This window comes from Phacochoerus africanus, chromosome 15 (assembly GCF_016906955.1).
Source record: "Phacochoerus africanus isolate WHEZ1 chromosome 15, ROS_Pafr_v1, whole genome shotgun sequence".
Lineage (NCBI taxonomy): Eukaryota > Metazoa > Chordata > Mammalia > Artiodactyla > Suidae > Phacochoerus > Phacochoerus africanus.
In genome coordinates, this window is record NC_062558.1 from 33,299,315 (window position 1) to 33,322,752 (window position 23,438).

A 23,438-nucleotide genomic window follows, 5' to 3' on the forward strand; every position below is an offset into this window, starting at 1 on the left:
CCAGTCTGTCGATTTGTGGAGCTCCTGTATGCCTGGAGGGGAGGGGTTGTGAGAGGTGGAGGAAAGAACTTTGGAAATGACTTCACTGATATTCACAACTCAGGCTGTCCTTTCAGAGAACCAGAGACAGAAAATGCAGCTGATCCAGGGCGGTCAGTCTCTTGTTCTCACTTGCTGTTGAGTTTTACAGATAAAGTGGGGAAATTCACTCCTGGCAGGGAGAGCAGGCAGCAGAGAGGGCTGGCATCCTCATGCAGGCACAGGCCCATTATCTGTCTTTAGGACAAAAAAAGAGAAGAGGTAATTGTATGAGTTGAGCCCAGTGGTTGATCTCAGAGATGGGGTGCTGGTTCTCCAAGGGTCTGACTCATGGCAGTGACGACTCAGCAGGACCCTGGTGGATGTTTTTACAATGAGCGGGGATGACTTGCATGTACGTTCAGCTTCCTGCTGTATCCTGAAGAAACTGGCATTCCAGGGCAGAAGGCTCTAGTTCCTTTTCTCCACTAATCTGCCGATCAAAGAAGGTGCTAACAAGCTGGATGGAGGGTTGAGTGGCCCGAGGGCATGGGTCTTCATCACTTTACTCAAACCGTTTGTAAACATATGAGGAGAACCAAGTTCATGCTCAGAAATGAAATCATGCTCATCTAGAACTGAGCCAAGCAAAATGTAATTTGCTTTTTCCTAAAATGGTTTCATCTCTGACCTCAGCCATGCACAGAAGCAGCTTCATGTTCTAGGTGTGCAGCCTTGAAAGCCTCAGCATCTTAGAGGCTTCCTAATTGAGCTTAAGGTATGGACACTTTTTCCTTTTCTGGCCCCTTACTGTTTGTGGCTATAACCCGTTCATGTTGTAAAAGGCTTTGAGGCTCCCAAAGTAAAATGAACGGAGCCCTAGGGATCATCTAGTGTTAGTCTGACCCCTTTCCATTTCTTAGGACAGGAAATCAGGCTGAGGGGCCACACAATTTGCCCAAAGTCACACTAGTGAGTGACTGAACTGGGTCAACATCCCTAATTTCAGTCCAGTGTCCACACTCTGGGAGAGGGGATGGTCGGGGAGTGGCTGACTCTGGCAGGAAGCCAGGCTTTGACCTGGTCTTGCAGAGACCATCTGCACCCTTAAGTGGCATCAGAGGGAAGGGAGAGGCCTTGCCTGGGTCCTTAGATCACTGGGTTCAATATGTTCATATATGGTACTATTTACCCATTTTACACATTAGTAATTTAAAGACCTTACCTTTGGCTTCATAAATTCATTAGTATATACATTCCTATAGGGAAAAATATATCAAAAATTCGAAAGTAATTTGAGTTAAGCTTTAACCATGGAACCAGTCCACAACCACAAGAGAGAAAGCATGTACCTGGGTCATAGGACACCTCACTGCTACATATGCCTTTGCCCCTGTAATGTGCACAAAGCAGGGTTCCTCTTCCATAAGCATGAAATAATCTCCATTAATTTTAGCTTCATGGGAATACTCTCACCTGGGTCTGTGAGCAGTCTTCTGGACCACAGGGGACTTGCTTTTTAAAGGAAATCCAGGTAGTTTTTAAAATTTATTTATTTATTTATTTATTTATTTTTGCTTTTTAGGGCTGCACTGTGGCATATGGATGGAAGTTCCCAGGCTAGGGGTCGCAGCCAAGCTGCAGCTGCTGCCCCACACCACAGCTCACGGCAATGCTGGATCCTTAAACCACTGATCAAGGCCAGGGATCGAACCTGAATCCTCACGGTACTTGTCGGTTTTGTAACCTGCTAAGCCACAAAGGGAATGCCAAGGAAATCAAATCTTTTAGACACACAGACAGCTTGGAGAATGCTGACACTCACATGTTCCATGGTTTTGCCTGCATTCCTCCACCATGGCAGTCAACTCCCTACAAGTGCCCCATGGCTCCTTGGCTGTGGAAGATTCTTACAGGGTTTACTGGCTCCAAATTAGTTTTTACACTGGATTTTCAGCTTGGCTTTTTCTGAACTTTATCAGTAGAGCCCACTTGCAGGAGAGAGCTTCCAAATGTTTCCCGCTGCAGCCTGGGGTTAATGGCACCCTCTGAGCCCTGACTCTGGCCAGCAGCCAGATTCTCTAACCCGTTACAGAAAAGGCAGTGCTTTTCTGGGCCACCATGGGGCTAGGGGCTATGCTGCAGCTCCCCAACACACCTACAGTTTCCACAATTCTGGTGCTTGAATATACATACCCCTTCTATATTTTTGGGCTTAGCTGTGTATTGTGTCTAAAAAGTATCTTATCCACAAAAATAAACTCAAAATGGTTTGAAGACCTAAATATAAGCACAATATCATAAAACTCCTAAAGAGAATATAGGGGAAACACTTTGACATAAATCATAGTAATATATGTTTGACCATTCTTCCAAGGAAAAGAAATGAAAGCAAAACCAGACAAATGGGACCTAATTAAACTTAAAAAGGTTTTGCACAGCAAAGGAAGCCATTCAACAAACGAAGACATGCTACAGGACAGGAGAAAATATTTGCAAATGATGCAGCCAACAAGTGGTTAATATCTAAAATACACAAACAGCTCATATAATCCGCTATCAAAAAAAACAACAATCCAATAAAAAAATAGGCAGGAGTTCAGTGGTAATGAACCCAACTAGCATCTGTAAGGTCTCGGGTTCAAAACCTGGCCTCACTCAGTGGGTTAAGGATCCAGCATTGTTGTGGCTGTGGTGTAGGCTGGCAGCTGCAGCTCTGATTAGACCCCTAGCCTGAGAACTTCCAAATGCCACAGGTGTAACCCTAAACATCACTCTTCCCCCCCAAAATTTTTTAAATAGGCAGATTTAAGTAGACATTTTTTCCCCAAAGGTGACATACTGATGGCTAATAGGCACATTAAAACATGCTTGACGTCACTATCAGAGAAATGAAAATCAAAACCACAACGAGGTGGTACCTCATACTAGTCAGACGGGCCATCATCAAAAAATCTACAAATAAAAAATGTTGATGAGGATGTGGAGAAAAGGGAAGCTTTGTGCACTGTTGGGACTGTAAATTGGTGAAGCAACTATGATAAACAGTATGGAGTTTCCTCAAGAAAACTAAACTGCCACTTGATCTAGCAATTCCATTACTGGGTATATATCCAGAAAAATGAAAACACTAATTCAAAAAGATATACATACCCAGTATTCATAGCAGCACTATGTACAAGAGCCAAGAGATGGGAGCAACCCAAGTGTCCGTCAACAGGTGACTACCTTAAGGGGGTTGTGTGTGTGTGTGTGTGTATATGTATATATATATATATACATATACACACATACACACACACATGTCCATAAACGCACACAGTAGAATATTACTCAGCCATAAAAATAATGAAATAATCACATTTGCAGCAACATGGATGAACCTAGAGATTATCATACTAGGTAAGTCAAAGAATTATCGTATGATCACTAATATGTGGAATCTAAAGATAATATAAATGAATATAAATACAAAAGAGAAACAGATTCAGACACAGAAAACATACTTATGGTTACCAAAGGGGAGGGGGAGGGCCCAATAAGGGGTATAGGATTAACAGACACAAATTATCATACCTAAAATAGACGAGCAACAAGGATTTACTATATAGCTCAGGGAATTACACCCAATATCTTATAATATCCTATAATGAAACAATCTACGAAAATACTGAATCCCTATGCTGTACACCTGAAACAAACATGATATTGTTTATCAACTGTATTTTTTCCATTAAAAAAAAAGTTTTATCCAGTTTTGCAAAGGATTTTTACATAGTTCCTCAGTCTACTTAAATAATCCCTCCAGCCCCTAAATCTAGGGTTCTCTCAACACTTGGGTTTTCAGGGTAAGATGGCTAATTACCCAGCTGGGAACACTTTCTACGCTGCTCTTTACCATAAGTGGACAGAAGGCCTTTGAGGTTCCTTCTCAATTTTATTCAAAGGTTTCCTGATGCCTGGGATGAAGAGGCTTATTAAAGGGACATTATAACTTCCAATTTTTGGTAGAAGGGACAGACCCTTTTACCTGGTGAGAAAGGCTGACTCCAAAACATCCTGGTGTCATCCAAGTGGGTGTCAGAATCCCAGGCTCCCCTGTGGTGCTTATCAGTGAGCAAGCAGCAGCCAGACCTCTGACACAGGGCTGCAGACAATCTGCCCACACTAGGACCTTCACTGCTGCCTCTCCTCAGCTCCCCTGTGTCACTTTTCAATTTTACAGCCTCCTCAACTCTGTGTGCAGAATAGGTGGGTCAGGGCCAGGCCCTTAGCCATGCGCACTCAGCCCAGAGTGCCACAGGGAGAGCACCATCTGCACTGTGTGTGGAGACATGACAAAGGTTGCAAAGCACTGCCCTCGAGAAACCTTGGGGAGAATTCTGGTCTCTTCTCCAAATGACTGCATGAAATCAAAGCTTCCTCCAAGGGCACGTCCATTATCTTTATAAGCTTTATTGAAACCTGTACATCAAAGTGACAGTAATTCAGTGTTTTGAAAACAGTAACAAAAGGGGTATCCCGGACGCAGGTTTACCAAATAAATACCAGAAGCCAGGGGGCTTGTTCCTCTGTCTCCCAGCAGGAGCACAGGGCATGATGGCAGCCTCCGCCCCCTCGGGGACAGGAGCCTCGCTAATGGCTGTGTCTCTGGCATCAACCTGGAAACCAAGCCGTGGGGAGAGATTCACTTTGGTCCAAAGGATGTCTTCCTGGCACAAATTCAGAAGGCTGCTGCCAGTTCTAATTTGCTTCCAGAATAAACAACAGCAGTTGCCACAGCCTTCCTTGCTGAGAAGGGACAGAGGTCCCAAGTAGGGTGGCACAGGCTAGGGTCAGGTGCCTCCAAAGTTTTCATGGTAACATTGTCACCTCATTATGATTTGAGTACAAAGCTGGACAAACTCCCAGTTTAATAAATCCATCTGTGGTTTTCCAACTCTGCTCTGAGAACAGATTATTGCTGAGCACAGTTCATGTGACCTGTAGTCTAGTCAGGGTGACTTAAAAATTGTCCTAAGGCTGTATAGTCACAGCCACCTCTGGTTAAAAACAGAAACAAAAATACTTAGTGCACGTAAATGTAGGAAATAATTGTCAAACTTCATCTGGAAACCAGACAGGTTCTAATTTCTATAGAAATTACGCCTCCCTGGAGCAGGAACTGGAAGACGGCCTATTGCTTTGATTTCAGAGGACAGGTAGGACCAACCCTGAACTTGCTGCCAGGTCTGCGGCCAGGCCTCAGCAGGGACAAGTCAATACAAACATATACGACCCAAAATTTTGTGCGGCCTCCATCTCCGCTTCCCAGATTTTCACTAGCAAAGTGCCTAGTGTTCATTTTTGGCTTAAGAAAAAGCTCCATGACCAGTTCAGAGGCTGTTGACTGAGATGTGCACTGCTGCCCTCTGCCCTGCGGTGTGGGGGCTGCAGAGCACCTGCTTCCCCCACTCCCTTCTCAGCCTTGATGGGTCCCCAGACCCAGCACTGGGTACTAAGAGGACCGTTATAGACTGAGGTGCTTCAGGAGCTGCTGTGTCTGGAACAAACCTTCAAGTAGGACAAGGGCGGGTATGAAATGTCTTATGAAGAATGTGAAGTGAGAAATCTGCAGTCCATTCCTTCTAGTGGGAAGCATGCACGGGTGGAGCCTGGGGCTGCAGCCCATGGGTAGTTCCCAGCTCTTCATATGGGCTTGTACAACAAGGTAGTGACATATTTTTTCTTGTACCGGTGGGTCGCGCTGAGCACCATCACTCCATCCTGAGGAAGAAGGTAGAAATCAAAGGTGGGACTAAGTCAGGGGGCTCAAATCGCAGGGAGCATGAGAATCATCTAGAGGGCTTAGTAAAAGCAGATGCCCTGCCTGTGGGTCTGGGTCAGGGCCTGGAAGCTGCTGGTTGGTAAGTACCACAGGTGATCCCACCGCTAGGGGGCCTCAGAGCACCAGTGAAGAAACAGCTGCAACAAAGGTGTCCTTACCTTGATGGAAAGTGCGTAAAGGTGGTTCAACATGACGTGGTTGGGCTCAGGGAGCAAAGCTGGATCACACTGTGGGGCAACAAAAGCAGACGGGTGCCCTTAGTTCTGGACATCAGGAAGATACTCTCGGTTCACAGCACTGCCTTTCACAGGACACGAGGCAGGCTCTTGTGCCCCATTCTTCCTAAGTCAGGCAGAGAAAGGGCTCGTGCCTGGTGCTCCAATTAAGGGGAGTTCCTTGGGTGCCTGCTGGGTGCACCAGTGTGCAACTCTGGCCAGGCTTCATCTTGATCTCTAGGGTATGGGCCATGGCTCTGTCCTCTTACTGGAGAGGCAGGAAGAGCCACCTGATGAAAGCATTTTTAGAGAAAGCAGGATGATATAATCTATACTCAACACTTCTGAGCAGGGCTGCAAGTTCATGTTTGTAAGACTCAGATGGGGAGCTTCAAGAATCAAATGGGTAATTGGCTGGAAATGAACAACAAGAAAAAAGACTGCAAAAAACATGTGGAGACTAAACGACATGCTACTGAACAACCAATGGATCAATGAAGAAATCAAAGAGGAAATTAAAAAATACCTAGAAGCAAATGACAACGAAGATACGACACTCCAAAACCTATGGGATGTAGCAAAAGCCGTTCTAAGAGGAAAGTTGATAGCAATACAAGCCCACCTCAGGAAACAAGAAAAAGCTCAAATAAACAAGCTAACTTTACATCTAAAGCAGCTAGAGAGAGAAGAACAGATAAGACCTAAAGTTAGTACAAGGAAAGAAATCATAAAGATTAGAGCAGAAATCAATGAAATAGAAACAAAGAAAACCACAGAAAAGATCAATGAAATGAAAAGCTGGTTGTTGGAAAAGATCAACAAAATTGATAAACTCTTAGCCACACTTATCAAGAAAAAGAGAGGACTCAAATAAAATTAGAAATGAAAAAGGAGGAGTAACAACAGACATCACAGAAATACAAAGGATCATGAGAGACTATGATACACAACCATACGCCAATAAAACAGAAAATCTAGAAGCAATGGACAAATTCTTAGAAAAATACAATCTTCCAAGACTAAACCAAGATGAAATAGAAAAGATGAACAGGCCAATCACAAGTACTGAAATTGAAACTGTGATTAAAAAACTTCCAACAAACAAAAGTCCAAGACCAGATGGCCTCACAGGTGAATTCTACCAAACATTTAGAGAAGAGCTAACACCTATCCTTCTGAAACTATTCCAAAAAATTGCAGAGGAAGGGATACTCCCAAACTCATTCTATGAGGCCACCATCACTCTGATACCAAAACCAAAGATACTACAAAAGAAGAAAATTACAGGCCACTTTCACTTATGATCATAGATGCAAAAATCCTCAACAAAATACTAGCACAACCTTAATCCAACAATAAGAGGATTGTACATCATGATCAAGTGGGATTTATCCCAGGGATGCAAGGGTTCTTAAACATCCGCAAATCCATCAGTGTGATACACCACATTAACAAACTGAAGAATAAAAACCATATGATCCTCTCAATAGACACGGAAAAAGCCTTTGACAAAACTCAACACCCATTTCTGATAAAAACCCTTCAGAATGTGGGCATAGAGGGAATCTACCTCAACACAATAAAGGCCATATATGACAAACCCACAGCTAACTTCATTCTCAATGGTGAAAAGCTGAAAGAATTCCCGCTGAGATCAGGAACAAGACAAGGATGTCTGCTCTCGCCACTACTCCTCAACATAGTTTTGGAAGTCCTAGCCACAGCAATCAGAGAAGTAAAAGAGATAAAAGAGCCCAAATTGGAGAGGAAGAAGCAAAACTATCACTATTTGCAGATGACATGATACTATACCTATAGAATCCTGAAGGCTCTACCAGAATATGGCAAAGTTGCAGGATACAAAATCAATGGCATTTCTATATACTAACAATCAAAGATCAGAAAGAGAAATTAGGGAAGCAACACCATTTACCATCATATCCAAAAGAATAAAATACCTAGGAGTAACCTACATAATGGGACAAAAGACCTGAGTTCTGAAAACTGTAAGACACTAATGAAAGAAATCAAAGACAATAGATGGAAAGATATACCATGCTCTTGGATTGGAAGAGTCAATATTATCAAAATGACTATACTACCCAAGGCAATCTATAGATTCAATGCAATCCCTATCAAAGTACTAAGGACATTTTTCACAGAACTCAAACAATTTTTTTTTTTTTGGTCTTTTTGCCTTTTCTAGAGCCACTCCCATAGCATATGGAGGTTCCCAGGCCAGGGGTCTAATTGGAGCTGTAGCTGCTGGCCTACGCCAGAGCCACAGCAATGTGGGATCCAAGCTGCATCTGCAACCTACACCACAGCTCATGGCAACACCAGATCCTTAACCCACTGAGCAAGGCCAGGGATTGAACACACAACCTCGTGGTTCCTAGTCAGATTTGTTAACCACTGAGCCACAACGGGAACTCCTCGAATTAAATATTTTAAAGTTTGTTTGGAAGCACAAAAGACCCAGAATAGCCAAAGACATCCTGAAAAAGAAAAATGGAGCTGGAGAAATCAGGCTCCCTGACTTTAGACTATACTACAAATCAACAATCATCAAAACCATATGGTACTGGCACAAAGACAGAAATATAGATCAATGGAACAGGATAGAAAACCCAGAATTAAACCCATGCACCTACAGTCAACTAATCTATGACAGAGGAGGCAAGAATACACAGTGGAGAAAAGACAGCCTATTCAATAAGTGGCGCTGGGAAAACTGGACAGCCACATGGAAAAGAATGAAATTAGAACACTCCCTAACACCATACACACACACACAAAAACCCTCAAAATGGACTAAGACCTAGATCTACGACCAGACACTATAAAACTCTTAGAGGGAAACATAGGCCAAACACTCTCTGACATAAACAACAGCAACATCTTCTCAGATCCACCTCTTAGAGTATTGACAATAAAAACAAAAATAAACAAATGGGACTCAATTAAACTTAAAATTTTCTGCACAGCAAAGTAAACCCTAAACAAAACGAGAAGACAACCCACAGAATGGGAGAAAATCTTTGCAAGTGAATCAACGGACAAGGGATTCATCTCCAAAATTTATAAACACCTTCTGCAGCTCCATACCAAAAAAACAAACAACCCCATCAAAAAAGGGGCAGAAGATCTAAATAGACTGTTCTCCAAAGAAGACATTCAGATGGCCAAAAAACACATGAAAAGATGTTCAACATTACTCATCATTAGAGAAATGCAAATCAAAACCACTATGAGGTTTGGCGTTACACCAGCCAGAATGGCCATCATCAAAAAGTCAATAAGTGCTGGAGAGGGTGTGGAGAAAAAGGAACCCTATTACACTGTTGGTGGGATTGTAAATTGGTACAATCACTGTGGAAAACAGTATGGAGATTCCTCAGAAAACTACAACTAGAACTACCATTTGATCCAGCAATCCCACTCCTGGGCATTTAACCAGAGAAAACAATGACTCAAAAAGACACACGTACTCCAATGTTCATTGCAGCACTATTTACAATAGCCAAGACATGGAAGCAACCTAAATGTCCATCGACAAGAGGAGTGGATCAAGAAGATGTGGTCCTTATACACAATGGAATATTACTCAGCCATTAAAAGGAACGAAATACTGGCATTTTTAGCAACATGGATGGACCTAGAAATTATCACGCTAAGTGAAGTCAGACAATGAGACACCAACCTCAAATGCTATCACTTACATGTGGAATCTGAAAAAAGGACACAATTATCTTCTTTGCAGAACAGATACTGACTCACAGACTTTGAAAAACTTATGGTTTCCAAATGAGATAGATTGGGGGGTGGGGAGATATGCTGGGGGTTTGGGATCGAAATGTAATAAATTCATTGAGTAATATAAAAAAATAAATTAAGAAAAAAGAAAAAACCGGTAACTGGGGGAGGGGGAGAGGCGCTATTAACCCATAAAAGCTCACACAGGAGCCAAAGTGCTGCCACACCTTCCTATTTTTTACGAGAACACAAAAATCCACAATGTATACTCTCCAATTTTTTCTTCTTTTATGGCCACACCTGCGGCATATAGAGTTCCTGGGCTAGGGACTGAATCAGAGCTGCAGCTCCTGGCCTATGCCACAGCCACATGAACTGTGTCTGTGACCTGTGCTGCACCTTGTGGCAACACCAAATCCTTAACCCACTGACCGAGGCCAGGGATCAAAACCCACATCCTCATGGATACCACGTCAGGTTCTTAACCTGCTGAGCCACAATGGGAACTCCCACTCCATTTTATAAATGCTAGTTCAAAACAGGAAAAGGGTCTGACAAAAGCTGGCTCATCTGTCAATCATGTCTTTAGGGGACACTCTCAAAACAGGGCGTGGGGGATACCCCAAGAACCACAAGTCCCTAGGGTACACACAGTGACTGTGGTAGGGAAAGCCTACCCATGTATGCCTCCAGGTCCCAGCCTCGGCACAGGTGTACCCACTTCTGTGTGGCATCCAGGGCAGAAGTGTGGTTACTTTCTCACCTTCTAAGAGCGTGCCTTTTAGGTGGAGGCTTGGACAAAACTGAAGAACATCTAGATTCTGACAATACGCTGGGGGACTGGGCAATTCATGGTCAACTGGATGGGAAGTGAACCACAAGGGGTAACAGGGTGCTCGCCTGGATTGAGGAGGAGGCACAATTCCTTTGAGGAGCAGTACCAGTTTCCCAGAGGCAACATGTGTTACCCAGATAACCTAAGTTTTGATCCCGGAGCACTCATGTTTCTGAAAGCAATTTGGTTATTAAATTAGGTTGTAAAATTGGGGGGCCAGGAGTTCCCATCATGGCTCAGCGGTTAAACCTGATTAGTATCGTGAGGACGTGGGTCTTGATCCCTGGCCTCGATCAGTGAGTTAAGGATCCAGGATGGTTTTGAGCTTTGGTGCAGGTTGCAAACGCGGCTTGGATGCCGCGCTGCTGTGGCTGTGGTATAGGCCGGCATCTGCAGCCCCGATTCGACCCCTAGCCTGGAAACTTCCATATGACATGGGTGCAGCCCTCAAGAATAAAATAAAATTGGGGGGCCAGAGAAGGAATCCCATTACTCAGCTTTCTGAGATGGGATGCTTATATAGTTTGTCACGACATTTAAAGGAAGGGGGCTCAGGCTGAGGGAACGAAACACAACAAGAGTGCAGAAGGCTCTGTGGGATGGAGGGGAGGCAGCACCCACACCCCGGAAACATCTTGCTGGCAACCTGTTCCCATGTCAGAGGTGGTGACACTGATGGGTGACACCCGACGTTCTCACCAGCTGCTTTGCAGGAGGTGGACGGAAGGGAGTAGCTGAGCAAGACTGAGGGCAGTCTGGGCAGCTGTCTGTACTCACAGAAATGCCTGTGTCCTTGTTCAGGATGACCTGGAGAAGGTGTGGTGGGAGGATGGGTGGGGCTTTAAACCGCTCCTCTGGTTTCCAGACATAGGGCTCCTGATGGTAGGGTCCTGGCGGGGAACTGGACAGCTCTGCTGGAAGATGGTGACAGGACAATTTGAAGATTGGGAGTTCCAGAAGCTGTCTCACTTAATTTACAGCATCATTTAGCTTTCCTTGTCTCTTGTTCCCTCAAAACAGATTTATATTCTCTTGAAAGATATACTGGCCCTAGGGGTGAAGAGCAAGGGCAATGAGAAAACCCTTTTGGAATTTGGATGATGGGCATAAAACTCAGCTGTCAACTCAGACGCCCTGGTGGCAGACAGGAGCTGTGGGAGTGGTTCAGAGTCGCAGGAGGCTATTCACAGAGACCTGACCTGACAGTCACTGCAGGTCAGGCTGGCAAACACGGCAAGGAGCTCAAGGCTTCAAGTGAGGCTTCCGTGGCTAAGCCCAAGTCAGGAGCACCGCCAGCCAAAATAAAACCAAAGATAAAACAGCTTATTTAGGAGTTCCCACTGTGGCACAGTGCTCAGGTCAGTGTGGAGAAGGTTCGATCCATGGCCCAGAGGTTCAGATTCAATTCCTGGCCCAGGAACTTCCATTGCCACATGCAGGTGTGGCCATGAAACAAAAAATCTCAGCCTATTTTTACAGAGGCCTTAAGCACATTTCAAAACTAAAACACAAAGTTGAAAACCTGATCTCTGAAGATTTTCTGCTTCCATCAACGTCACTCAGGCTCCTTTCGAAGTCATGCTTGAGTATCCCAATTACACAGACATATTAAACGCAGTGTTTTGTAAGCTTAGAAGCCGCTTACTTAGTGATGTATGGCCACCTGGCGGGGACCAAGCTGTTATCCCAAGGACACCTGGGCTGCACTGGCCGCCCAAGATTTGTGCTGTCCACATAAAGCAGAGATGGCCTAGCTCTGCCAGTTCCTTCCGCGGCATTTTCTAGAGGGCCAGACTCCCCTCTCATGACACAGACCCAACACAAAAGGAATCTGAGAAAGGCATTCAGTGCTCAAAACTGAGCCACCAAGAGTAAACATGGGAAGAGTTCCCATCATGGCTCAGTGGTCAATGAACCCGACCAGGAACCATAAGTTTTCGGGTTCGATCCCTGGCCTTGCTCAGTGGGTTAAGGATCCAGTGTTGCTGTGAGCGGTGGTGTAGATTGCAGATGTGGCTCAGACCCAGCGTTGCTGTGGCTGTGGTGTAGGCTGGTGGCTACGGCTCCAGTTAGACCCCTAGCTTGGGAAGCTCCATATGCTGCGGGTGCGGCCCTAGAAAGCAAAAAAAAAAAAAAAAAAAGAGTAAATATAGGAGAGTTCCCACTGTGGCGCAACAGGATCACCAGTGTCTCCACAGTGCCAGGACACAGGTTCAATCCCCAGCCTGGCAATGTGGGTTAAGGGTCCAGCGTTGGTGCAACTGTGACTCGGATCTGATTACTGGCCTGGGGAACTCCATATACTGCGGGGCAGCATAAAAATGGGGGAAAAAAAAATAAAGAGTAAACATGGGAGTTCTCACCATGGCACAGTGGGTTAAGAATCTAGCATTGCCACAGCTGTGGCATAGTTTGAAACTGTGGCTCTGATTCAATTCCTGGCCTGGAAACTTCCATATTCCATGAGACCAGCCAAAAAAGCAAAAAAGAGTAAATACGTATCTTGAGAAAGGGAGTCTAGACATGAGAAGAGGATGGAGAGGCTGAAGGTAGTTTACCAGCTTGCTTTCACCAGGTGACCTCTGCTGCAGAGAACTGACCAAAAGCTTTGGTATGTGGCCTAAAATTTTACCTAGCAGCAAGTTAGGGCTATCTAGAGCTGTCTGGGCATTGACTCCAACCTCTAATCGCCACCTAACTGAGTAAGAAGGAAATGATTTCTCTAAAAGATGACTTAGCTGTCCAGAGCAAGGAAAGCTGTTTTCAGATTTCCAATTCCTGTTCAGAAACCTGACTTGTCACCCCCATGACCAATCTACTGGTGTGACTCCTGAGCTAATAGACAGTAAGATCCTGGGGCAGAAACTCCAAGCCCAGGTAGTGACAATGAAGGATCACCCTGTAAACTGAACTGAACTGAACTCATCTTCTTAAAGGATCAGGCACAATCTTGGGGGCTCGTTTCACTGCCTCCCATGGGGTCCCAGAACTATTTGAAGCCCTGCAAGAGGGGGCAGTGCAGCTGGTATTGCCACTCGAGAGGCCAACTGACCCCTCTCCTTGAGCTATCCATATTATGTTTCCAAGCAGTTTCTTCCTGTGGGTTTGAATGGAAAGCAATTTACTGAGAGCTTGATGATAAGATGATGCTCAGAAGATTGGGAAGTTTTCCTGGGACTGTATCGCACAGGGCGGGCCATGTAGCCTGTTTCCTGTGCTGAGCCTCTTTCTCCCCTGAAGGGACTCTGACAAGGTGCTATGGGACCATGCAGGGGACAGCCAAGGTCACTGAGAGGTCTACCACCCGTCAGGCGGAAACTCTCCAGGCGCCCTGAGCTGGCTAAGAATAGGCAAGGAGCTGGCAGGCTTCCACAGGGCTGGCTGCTCACTGGTCCAAAGCGACTCTCCAGAGCCTCGTGGACCTGCCCCTGGCACGAGACCAAGCCCTGGTTCCATTTCCATTGTCTGCTCTCTATGGCCACGCAGACCTACTGAACCCTGGAGACGACCCAAGAATGACTTACAACTTCCCCAGGGCTAGATTTCCCTTCCCCTGCCCTGACACAGAGTTAGGCATTAGTCCTGTGGCTCTTCAGAGAACAATGAACGCTCACCAGTGGGGCAGCTTCAGCTCAAGAGGGAGAAGCTAAGAGGAACAAGCCTATTTCCAAACTACACAGCCCCCACCTGCACACATGTGGTATAAAATAACTGTGTTCATACCAGATACATCGGAGCACTTTTGGGAATCCACCATTAAAGCATCAAATACTTCAAAGTCAGTTTTCTTCACTTGAATGATGTTGTTAACTGTGCCAAGCTGGCTGGTTACTACTGGCTGGGAAGAGACAAGACAGGCAGAAATCATAACATGGAAGGTCTCTGGTGGTGTTCTTCAGAGGACTGAGAATTCCTGGCTGGAAGGTCCCATCTCCTGGCTAGCCGACCTGCTCGTCTCAGTCAAGGATGCCAACAGTTTGACAATTAGCACAGCTATCTAGCTCAGCCATATGCAGGGACCTCAACCAACAGGCCAAAGGGACCTGGCAGCTATCTCTACGGGAAAGTGGTCTGTTGGGACCGTGTGGGCAGCTGGAGGACCGGGGGCGGGAAGGAGGGTACCTCAGAGGGGTCGTGTGTCCACTGACCATCCACAAGGAATTTGTACTGATGCTCTCCTTCAGGCAGATCCAGGATGGCGACAAAATTATTGTGGCTGTGAGAAAAAAAGGAAGCAAAGGCTGTCAATGGAGTGGGCTGCCCTCTTGGCTGACTTGCCAAAACAGCCCTGGAATGAAATAAAACTTCCATGAAAAACTGAGAGTTCAGTTGCAGGAGAAATAAACATTTTTTTTTAATGATTTTTATTTTTTCCATTATAGTTGGTTTACAGTGCTGTAAATTTTCTACTGTACAGCAAAGTGACCCAGTCACACCCATATATATACACATTCTTTTGCTCACATTATCCTCCATCATGCTCCATCACAAGTGACTAGATACAGTTCCCAGTGCTACACAGCAGGATCTCATTGCTTATCCATTCCAAATGCAATAGTTTGCATCTACTAACCCCAGATTCCCAGTTCATCCCACTCCCTCCAGAAATATATTTTTTTTGTTTGTTTTTTTAGGGCCACACCCTTGGCATATGTTGGTTCCCAGGCTAGGGGTGGAATCAGAGCTGGAGCCACCAGCCTACACCACAGCCACAGCCCCAGGGGATCCAAGCTGTGTCTGCAACCTACACCACAGCTCACAGCAACGCCCGATCCTTAACCCACTGAACGAGGCCAGGGATCGAACCCACCACTTCATGGTTACTAGTCAGGTTTATTAACCACTGAGCCAAGACGGGAACTCCCACATTTTTAATCGATTTAGATAATTTGGTATAATGATCTCAATCGAGAAAAGCTACCAGGAAGCAGCAATGGAAGTGGTTTCCTTGAAAGCTTGCTCTGCTCCAATACCAAGAACCCACATTCCTACCACCAGAAGGTCAACACACAGGCATTCATCTTCAACTGCTGTGCCAAGTACCACCTGGCAGACTGAATGCCCAGGTAGACGGCAACACAGGACCAAGAGCAGGCTGCCCGCCAAGTTTCACCCTTTGTTGGTTTGCTTAACACCAGAGAGGGGATTGATTTAACAGGGTACACAAACAATTCTCTAAAGCAACTTGTTTAACTACTAAGAAAAGGTTCCAGGAAACATGTTTTGTTCCTACTGGCCCTGACTTGTGACTAGGCTGAGGGGCCCCCTTCTACACCAAAGGCAGCCCTGGAAAAGCAGGTGGTTCCTTGTCGGGAACCAGGCCCGGCCCAGCTGGGCACCGTTTCTTTGTTTCATCAAGAGCATGTACTAGTCAAGATGCTTTTTTCATGGCAATTTGAGACAGAAGTCCATGCTAGGGTTCCTTGGTTTTCTTTTTCTTTTTTTGGCCACACCTGTGGCATGTGGAAGTTTCCGGGGCCAGGGATCAAACCTGCACCATGGCAGCAATCCAAGCCACAGCAGTGACAAGGCGGCATCTTTAACCCACTGAGCCACAAGGGAACTCCACACCAGGGTTCCCGATCAAGGGTCTGACTGTAGTCTTGCTAATGGTGCCCATAGGACATTCAAACAAAAGTGATACACAGAGTCCAAGTTAGAAGGAAGCTCAGAGGCTGTCTGGCCCAACACTCCTCTCTCAGAGAGAGGGACACTGAGGCTCCACTTAGCCTGGACAGACACAGAGCTGGAATATCTGAAGGGAAAGACGTTTGCGAGACAGAAATGCTCGTAACTGGGCGCTGTTTTCTTCTAAGTGTGCCCTAAACCTAGAGACTCTGTGGGGGTGAGATTTGAACCCTGGAGTTATTAAGCACGACTATTTTCCATTCAGCATCTATTTTATCAAACTTCTTCTTTTATTCATCCACGGCGCTCCTTTAGAAATCAGAGTATCCCGGGTTAAGACAAATGCATGAAGATGCTCCAGGGAGTTACCTGCGTGTGAGGGGAAGTTTGCTCCAGTTGTTGAAGGAGCCGGATAAGTAAACTTCCTTTCCACCCCCCGTCCATCGAAACACAGTTGGCCGAGCCTGGGCAGAGGCTTTATCATTAACCTCCAGATCATGCTGCCAGGCCAGGAACTCCTCCTTCTCTGGAGCCTAGAAACAGAGGCGTTTACTCAGGACCAGGAAACCATTAGTGATAGCCCTACAAGAGACAGTTACCTTAACACTGACGATTCAGTCTAGAAAGGAAACTGTCACTGCCGAGGTTCCTATTCAGACTCACTACCTGACCAGCTGTGCCTCAGTTTCCCAAAAATGGAAATAATAAAATAATTATTTCTGAAGGCCATTGTGAAGGCTGAGTGAGACAGTTCACGGAACATGCTCTGCATAGTGGGGGACCCAGGTAAATGCTTAGTAATCATTAGCTGTTGTTAGGGCTGTTGTTAGAGGTCGACAGCAACATTCTAGGAGAAATCATAAAACTCACTTGCAAGAAGACAGCAATGAGTTCAAGACCAGCTTAATGAATGTTATTTTCCTTCCTTAAGCAAAATTTTGAAGTACACAAAAATTTCTTACGACCGTTTCAGAGCTGTCAACTTGAAAACTGGCAAATCCAGGCTCTGAGGAAGCAGAAACCTATTCACTGAGTGCCATCCAGGCACCAGGGAGAAATGGACAAAGAAGATAAAGACTGGCCCTCAGTACAGAAAATAACTGCTTGTGTGGGAAGTGTATAACCGAGGTATTCCAGAACGAGACAAATAAACCTCTAGCTCTGGGTGAAGTATATGTGGTTTTGGGTCTCTTACATTGTTCCTAGTCCAAAAACAAAGATGAAGAGAGCAGGAGCTGAGAGAGACTCTTATAGGTCTCAAGTAGGCTTCTAGTATCTTCGCTTCAAATACTGACCTGAGCTCACACAGAAGATACTTGCATTCTTTGAGTTTTCACAAGATCTACAGATTAAAGAATAACAGACTGGAATCACTTTCCACTGAGGGTGTGATAACTAATCACAGCCAAAATGGTGAACTAGTGTAGTTAAAAGAATCCATGACTTTTTTTTTTTTAATCGGCATTCTATCCAATGTGTCTGCCTCATCATTTCATAACTTCTGAGGAAGTAGTAATGGAAATTATTTGAAATCATTCTTTACAGAGTATCCGTATGCCAAACATTTCTTGTAAGGTTTTAAAACAGCAGAAGAACAAGTGCTTCTTAAAGAAAATGGTTTGATTCTTAGGGCGTCTTAAATGGCTGCCCTTGGGCCATAATTACTTTTGGGGGAAGGGATGTCTAGTCATCGAAGAAACAGGATCCCAAAGTTCACTTTGCACACAGCAATGGAATGCAACAAATTCAGAAAGCAAGTTGAAACCACGGGCTGGAGGGCCAAGTAAAAGCAGACTCTTTAGAGTCAGCCTCAGAGCCAAGATCCAGGTGAGGACAAAAGACAATAACGTGACTCAGCCCAACATTTGAGAAAAAAAATCTGAGTACAGAAGGGATGAGTTACCAGGCAATTAGCCTAATGGACAGTGATGATTAACGGGCAAGCGGATAGTAACAGAACGCATGTGTGTGGGGGAGGAGGGTCATCTTTCTCAAACCAACTTTGATGCACCGCCCTTTAAGGAATTTTTTTTTTCTTTTTTCTTTTTTTTTTTTTAAGGGTATACCATATACATATCAGCTGCTAGAATCACTAAATGTCCTTGGACTGGGCCCTGCCTTCTAGAAAGAGACCACATGATGCTTAGCAGGAAAGTAGCTGAAGCAGGAATGAAGATTTTTGTCTTCAGAGTTTTTGAAGAGTTAACAAGCAGACTGAGGCAGGATGCCCAAAAGTGGCCTGCAAAAACATTTGCTTTGGCAAACATCAACATTAAACATTTAGTTTAAGTCATATTTAAACAACAGGAGAGAGAAGCTGAGTAGCAACTGGCTGCCTCCTTCAGACTAATACTTCACTTACTGACCTCCAGAAGTCAAATTACTTTTCTATGCCTGCTCTAAAGCGTGAACCACAAGTTTAGGCAACACTAAAGATCTCTGGGAACTGCGGTCAGCTGGTGAACACTACTATCACCTTGCAGGTGTTCTGCCTTATCTCCAAAATTGAGGATAAACTGCAAAACTATTACAAAAAAACGCCCGTGTGCATGAAAGTGGTAAAAGATTTCTGAAAGCTCTGAAATTAATTATACCTAAGAGAATAGGAGCGACTAGAGCTCAATTACTGCTAACTCCACGATCTTAATTAATTAAGGATTTGAACCTGTCCCAGAGCTGCCTTTGCCTTAATGATGTTAAACGAAGTGAAATCCTCCTCCCTCGGGGTGACTTTGTCTTATCGATAATTCGACACAGGTTCCTGGGTTACTAAAAGGGCCATCTGGATTTTAAGTGCATAGTGTGAAGTATCACAGCTCTCTGACTTCTGATGATTAGGGGAATATGGCAGGAGGATCTAGTAGCTCTCAAAAGTAATTAAGGAGAAACGGATCCCCCCACCCCCATTACCTTACCTTAATTTCCTCGGAGTGGTAGAGGTCAGCGTCCTCAGGGCTGTCCATCAAGATTTTGGGCCGGTCCCCATCCTTGGAGCCCCCCGAACTGTCCCTTCGGGGAGTCTTGTGACCCCCTTGCCGGTCCAGCGCAGCGCGCTCACTGCTCGTATTACCCATCGCTGGGGTTTACGTGGACACTGGGAAGCCGGACCGAGCCTCTGCCCAGAGAAGGGACCGGGGACTCCCGGGACCTCCACCAGGACCCGGGAGAGTCGGAGCACCGGGTACCACACCCCTCAGGGTAGGGTTCGAAGTTGGGATCCGGCCTGAATTTGGCCGGCAGGGCTGGCGAGGTCTCACAATCGCGCTTTACCTGCTCAATCAGCCGAGCGGAGAGGGAGAACCTACCAAGCTCCAAAAACAAGCCGACACTTAACCAACAACTCCCCCACCTCTTAGGAACTTCCGCTTCCGGCACTTCCGCAAGTCGGCGGGGGCCACCGGGTAGGGGGTGGCTGCGCTCTGAGAAGAGCGCCAGGCAAACTGACCTCACTTCCGCTTCCGGTCTACGTCCGCGCGTTTACTAGCCCCAGACCGCCCCTGCGGGTTTCGGGGAGCGCTGTCGCAGTTGACCGCTCCGGCCGCCCGGGACGAGGCTGCTGAGGGCCGGCAGGGGGTGCTGAAGCGCGCCGGCCATGTGGAACGTCCTCCCCACGCTGGGATGAATGATGGTGTTAGATACCCTGGTTATCTTTGCCCACTTACAGTTGATTCTTCCCTTTATAGCCAAAGGAGTCGTTCTAAAAGGCATATTTAGTTAAGCGATTCCTTAAAGATCTTTCATGTGCTCGCTCTCACACCTTTGAGTGCGTTAGAATCACCTGGAGTGCCTGTTTAAGATGCAGATTCACTTGCCTCTAATTCCTGGGAATTGTGATTCTGAAGTTCTGGCCTGGGATCTGCATTTTAATAAGCACACCAGGTGATTCTGATGCAAGTAGTCCTGCAGGTGTTTGAGATAATGACAGACCATAAGCTCTCTGGAAATTTCTCACATCTAGTATCTTGTGGGTGGGGGTGTGTGCATAAAAGGCAGGAGAAACACGGAGACAGAGTAAAGGAGAAAAAAGCTAGTTTTTATTGCTTTGCCAGGCAAACGAAGCTACAGCAGCCTAATCCCTTAAAGACTGTGCCATCCCTTGGGGGGAAATTGAAGGGAATTTTATAGTCTAAAAGGAGAAAAACAAGGTTCCAGATAAACAGGATTCTTCTTACTTTGGGGGAATCTTGGTCATCAAAGCGGGAGTCAGGAGATCTCGGCATGATCACCGTCTTCTGGGTTATTGCTGAGAATAACATTACTTGTGAAAAGGGCATATTGATCAGAGATTAGAACTAGGAAAGTTCCTGGAAAACATCACAGCTAATAATCTTTAACTCACAGGCAATTGTGCTCAGGGTGCCTAAACTTTAGTTTACAGGTGATTGTGTTTAGGATGAAATCAAGTGAGGGAGAAGCACAAGGAAGGGCTCCAAGGTGTTCAGTTTTAAAGTATTCATTTCCAAAGGAAGCATAAAGAATGTAACTTTTCTCTTGGTATATAAGATGCCTGCATCATTATGTGTATCCCTTGAGAGGGAACTAGAATCCTGCCCCAAGGCCATACTATTGTTGCTTGACTGATCCTCCCTTATCTTTGTCCCTCCTTCCTTCCCTGATCAGTAGGTGTCTGAACCTGCCCCTTGGAACTCAGGGAAGGCCAACAAGGCTGAATGAGGCACATTTCATAAAAACAAGAAATTGGGGACACAGAAAAGTTTTTGTGCCTACGAGCCCCACAGGGCCCTGCTTGGTTACATTATTAATGTATTTTCAAAAAAACTGAGGAGTGCACAACCTTTTGATAGGCAGTTTTGCAAGATATTTAAAAATCACTTTGAACACATCATTCTACATAAAATGCATTTATTTATTAGTGTTTGTCATTTACTATGGCCAGTCCTTCAGCAAAGAGTGTGTATACATATGGTACTAAGATATTCTAATCTTCTCATTTGTTAGTCACTGTTAGATTTTTTTTGTTGTTGTTATTGGCAGTATGTGTGTGTGTGTGTGTATGTGGAGTATTTCAAAATTCTTTGCATTTGCTGCGCCTAGTCATGCATTTTGTCCACTGAACATTTATTTGGTACCTACAAAATGCCAGACATGTGTGAAGTAAATGGAAGACACAGATTATTAAGATGTGGCCTCCTGGAGGAGAGTTTAGCAGTATTTATCAAAAAACACAGGAGTTTCCATCGTGGCGCAGCCAAAACAAATCCGACCATGAGGTCCCTGGTTCTATCCCTGGTCTCACTCAGTGGGTTAAGGACCCGGCATCGCTATGAGCTATGGTGTAGGCCCAAGACATGGCTTGGATCCTACATTGCTATGGCTGTGGCATAGGCCGGCAGCTGCAGCTGCCCTTAACCCCTAGCTTGGGAACCTCCATATGCCATGGGTGCGGCCCTAAAAAACAAAAATAAAATAAAAAACACACCTTCATTCTGGTGCACAATTTTATGGCTAGGGAATATCTACAGAAATACACATGTGAAAATTATATGCAAACGTTTATTTGCAGCCTCATTTCTAATGCCATAATATGTTAATTCTCACATGCACATTTTGATCTCTCTGAAACAGGATGCTTCTTACAATCAATGGAATCTTAGATTTGATGAAATTAGGAAATGAGAAGCTGCAGAATTCTAAAAAGTTTGTCAGTAGAATAGCTAAATGAATTAAATACATTCATTTTTATGGACTAACGAGCAACTTTTAAAAGAGAGGATAGGGAGTTCTTGTCGTGGCTCAGTGGAAGCAAATATAACTAGTATCCATGAGGACACAGGTTTGATCCCTGGCCTCGCTCAGTGGGTTAAGGATCCGGCACTGCCATGAGCTGTGGTGTAGGTTGTAGATGCAGCTCAGATCCTGTGTTGCTGTGGCTGTGGTGCAGGCCGGCAGCTGTAGCTCCGATTGGACCCCTAGCCTGGGAAACTCCATATACTGTGAGTACAGCCCTAAAAAGCCAAAAAAAAAAAAAAAAAAGGGGGGGGCTAGGATATAGAATTATGTGGCAACTATGGAGAAATGTCTATGAAATTCCAAATCCCAAAGCAAGGGGCAGAACAGGAAGTTAACAACCTGAGCTCAGAATCAGCCTGCCTGGGTTCAAATTCTGGCCTTGCCACTTAAAAACTGTCACCTGGTTTCTTCTTTTGTGACATGGGGAATAAAAATAACACCTAGGCTTGTTTTGTGATTTAATTGAGAACCTGTATGAAAAGTGCTTAGCATAGCACCTGACCCTTAGTAACCACTTAATAAACATTAGCCCTTTCCTTAGCATCATTAGGCTTGCAAATAGGAAGTTCTGGAAAGATATACAACAGGCTGTTAATAGTGGTCCCCTCTTAGAAGAGGAGTTGATTGGAAACAGGGGCAGATAGGGGATTTTCACTTTTTAGCTTTCTGTTTGAAAATATTTCTACTATGAGGCTCTACTACTTTTGTAATTTAAAAACATTCTTAAAAAATACAAAAACGGAGTTCCCGTAGTGGCTCAGTGGGTTATGAACTGGACTAGTATCCATGAAGACTCAGGCTCGATCCCTGGCCTCACTCAGTGGGTTAAGGATCCAGCAGTACCGTGAGATGTGGCTTGGATCCCGAGTTGCTGTGGCTGTGGTGTAGGCCAGCGGCTGCAGCTCCAATTTGACCCCTAGCCTGGGAACTTGCATAAGCCATGGTGCGGCTGTTAAAAAAAAAAAAAAGGAATCTATAGGATAGAGATGGAAGCAGACTCATAGAAAGGCAGCAATATAGGTAAACAAGAGATTCTAGGGAAGCTTGAACAGGATTTAAGCCAGGCCAGTGGATAATCCAGAATACATTCTATGATCTGCTTTTTTTTTTTTTTTTTTTAATCACAAAGTATCTTCTCACTTTTTTTTTTTTGCTATTTCTTGGGCCACTCCCGCGGCATATGGAGATTCCCAGGCTAGGGGTCCAATCGGAGCTGTAGCCACCGGCCTACGCCAGAGCCACAGCAACGCGGGATCTGAGCCGTGTCTGCGACCTACACCACAGCTCATGGCAACGCCGGATCGTTAACCCACTGAGCAAGGGCAGGGACCGAACCCGCAACCTCATGGTTCCTAGTCGGATTCGTTAACCACTGCGCCACAACGGGAACTCCCTATGATCTGTTTTT

The 23,438-nt window shown here is 45.2% G+C and overlaps 1 protein-coding gene across 2 annotated transcripts; it reads right to left on the bottom strand.

Annotated features, from left to right (window-relative positions):
• Positions 1–4,457: 4,457 nt before the first annotated feature.
• PRKAB1 (protein kinase AMP-activated non-catalytic subunit beta 1) lies at positions 4,458–19,724 on the bottom strand. 2 transcript variants are annotated; one of them, XM_047761160.1, is made up of 7 exons: positions 19,195–19,724; positions 16,649–16,812; positions 14,774–14,867; positions 14,375–14,489; positions 11,429–11,562; positions 6,004–6,072; positions 4,458–5,784 (listed from the first exon to the last, which is right to left on the bottom strand). In XM_047761160.1, exons 1-7 carry the CDS (start codon positions 19,351–19,353, stop codon positions 5,707–5,709), a joined length of 813 nt encoding a protein of 270 aa, XP_047617116.1. In that variant the 5' UTR covers positions 19,354–19,724; the 3' UTR covers positions 4,458–5,706. The 2 variants fall into 2 exon arrangements, with proteins under 2 accessions (XP_047617116.1, XP_047617115.1); XM_047761159.1 differs by having other exon boundaries at positions 11,429–11,565; positions 19,195–19,717.
• Between the last annotated feature and the right edge of the window lie 3,714 nt (positions 19,725–23,438).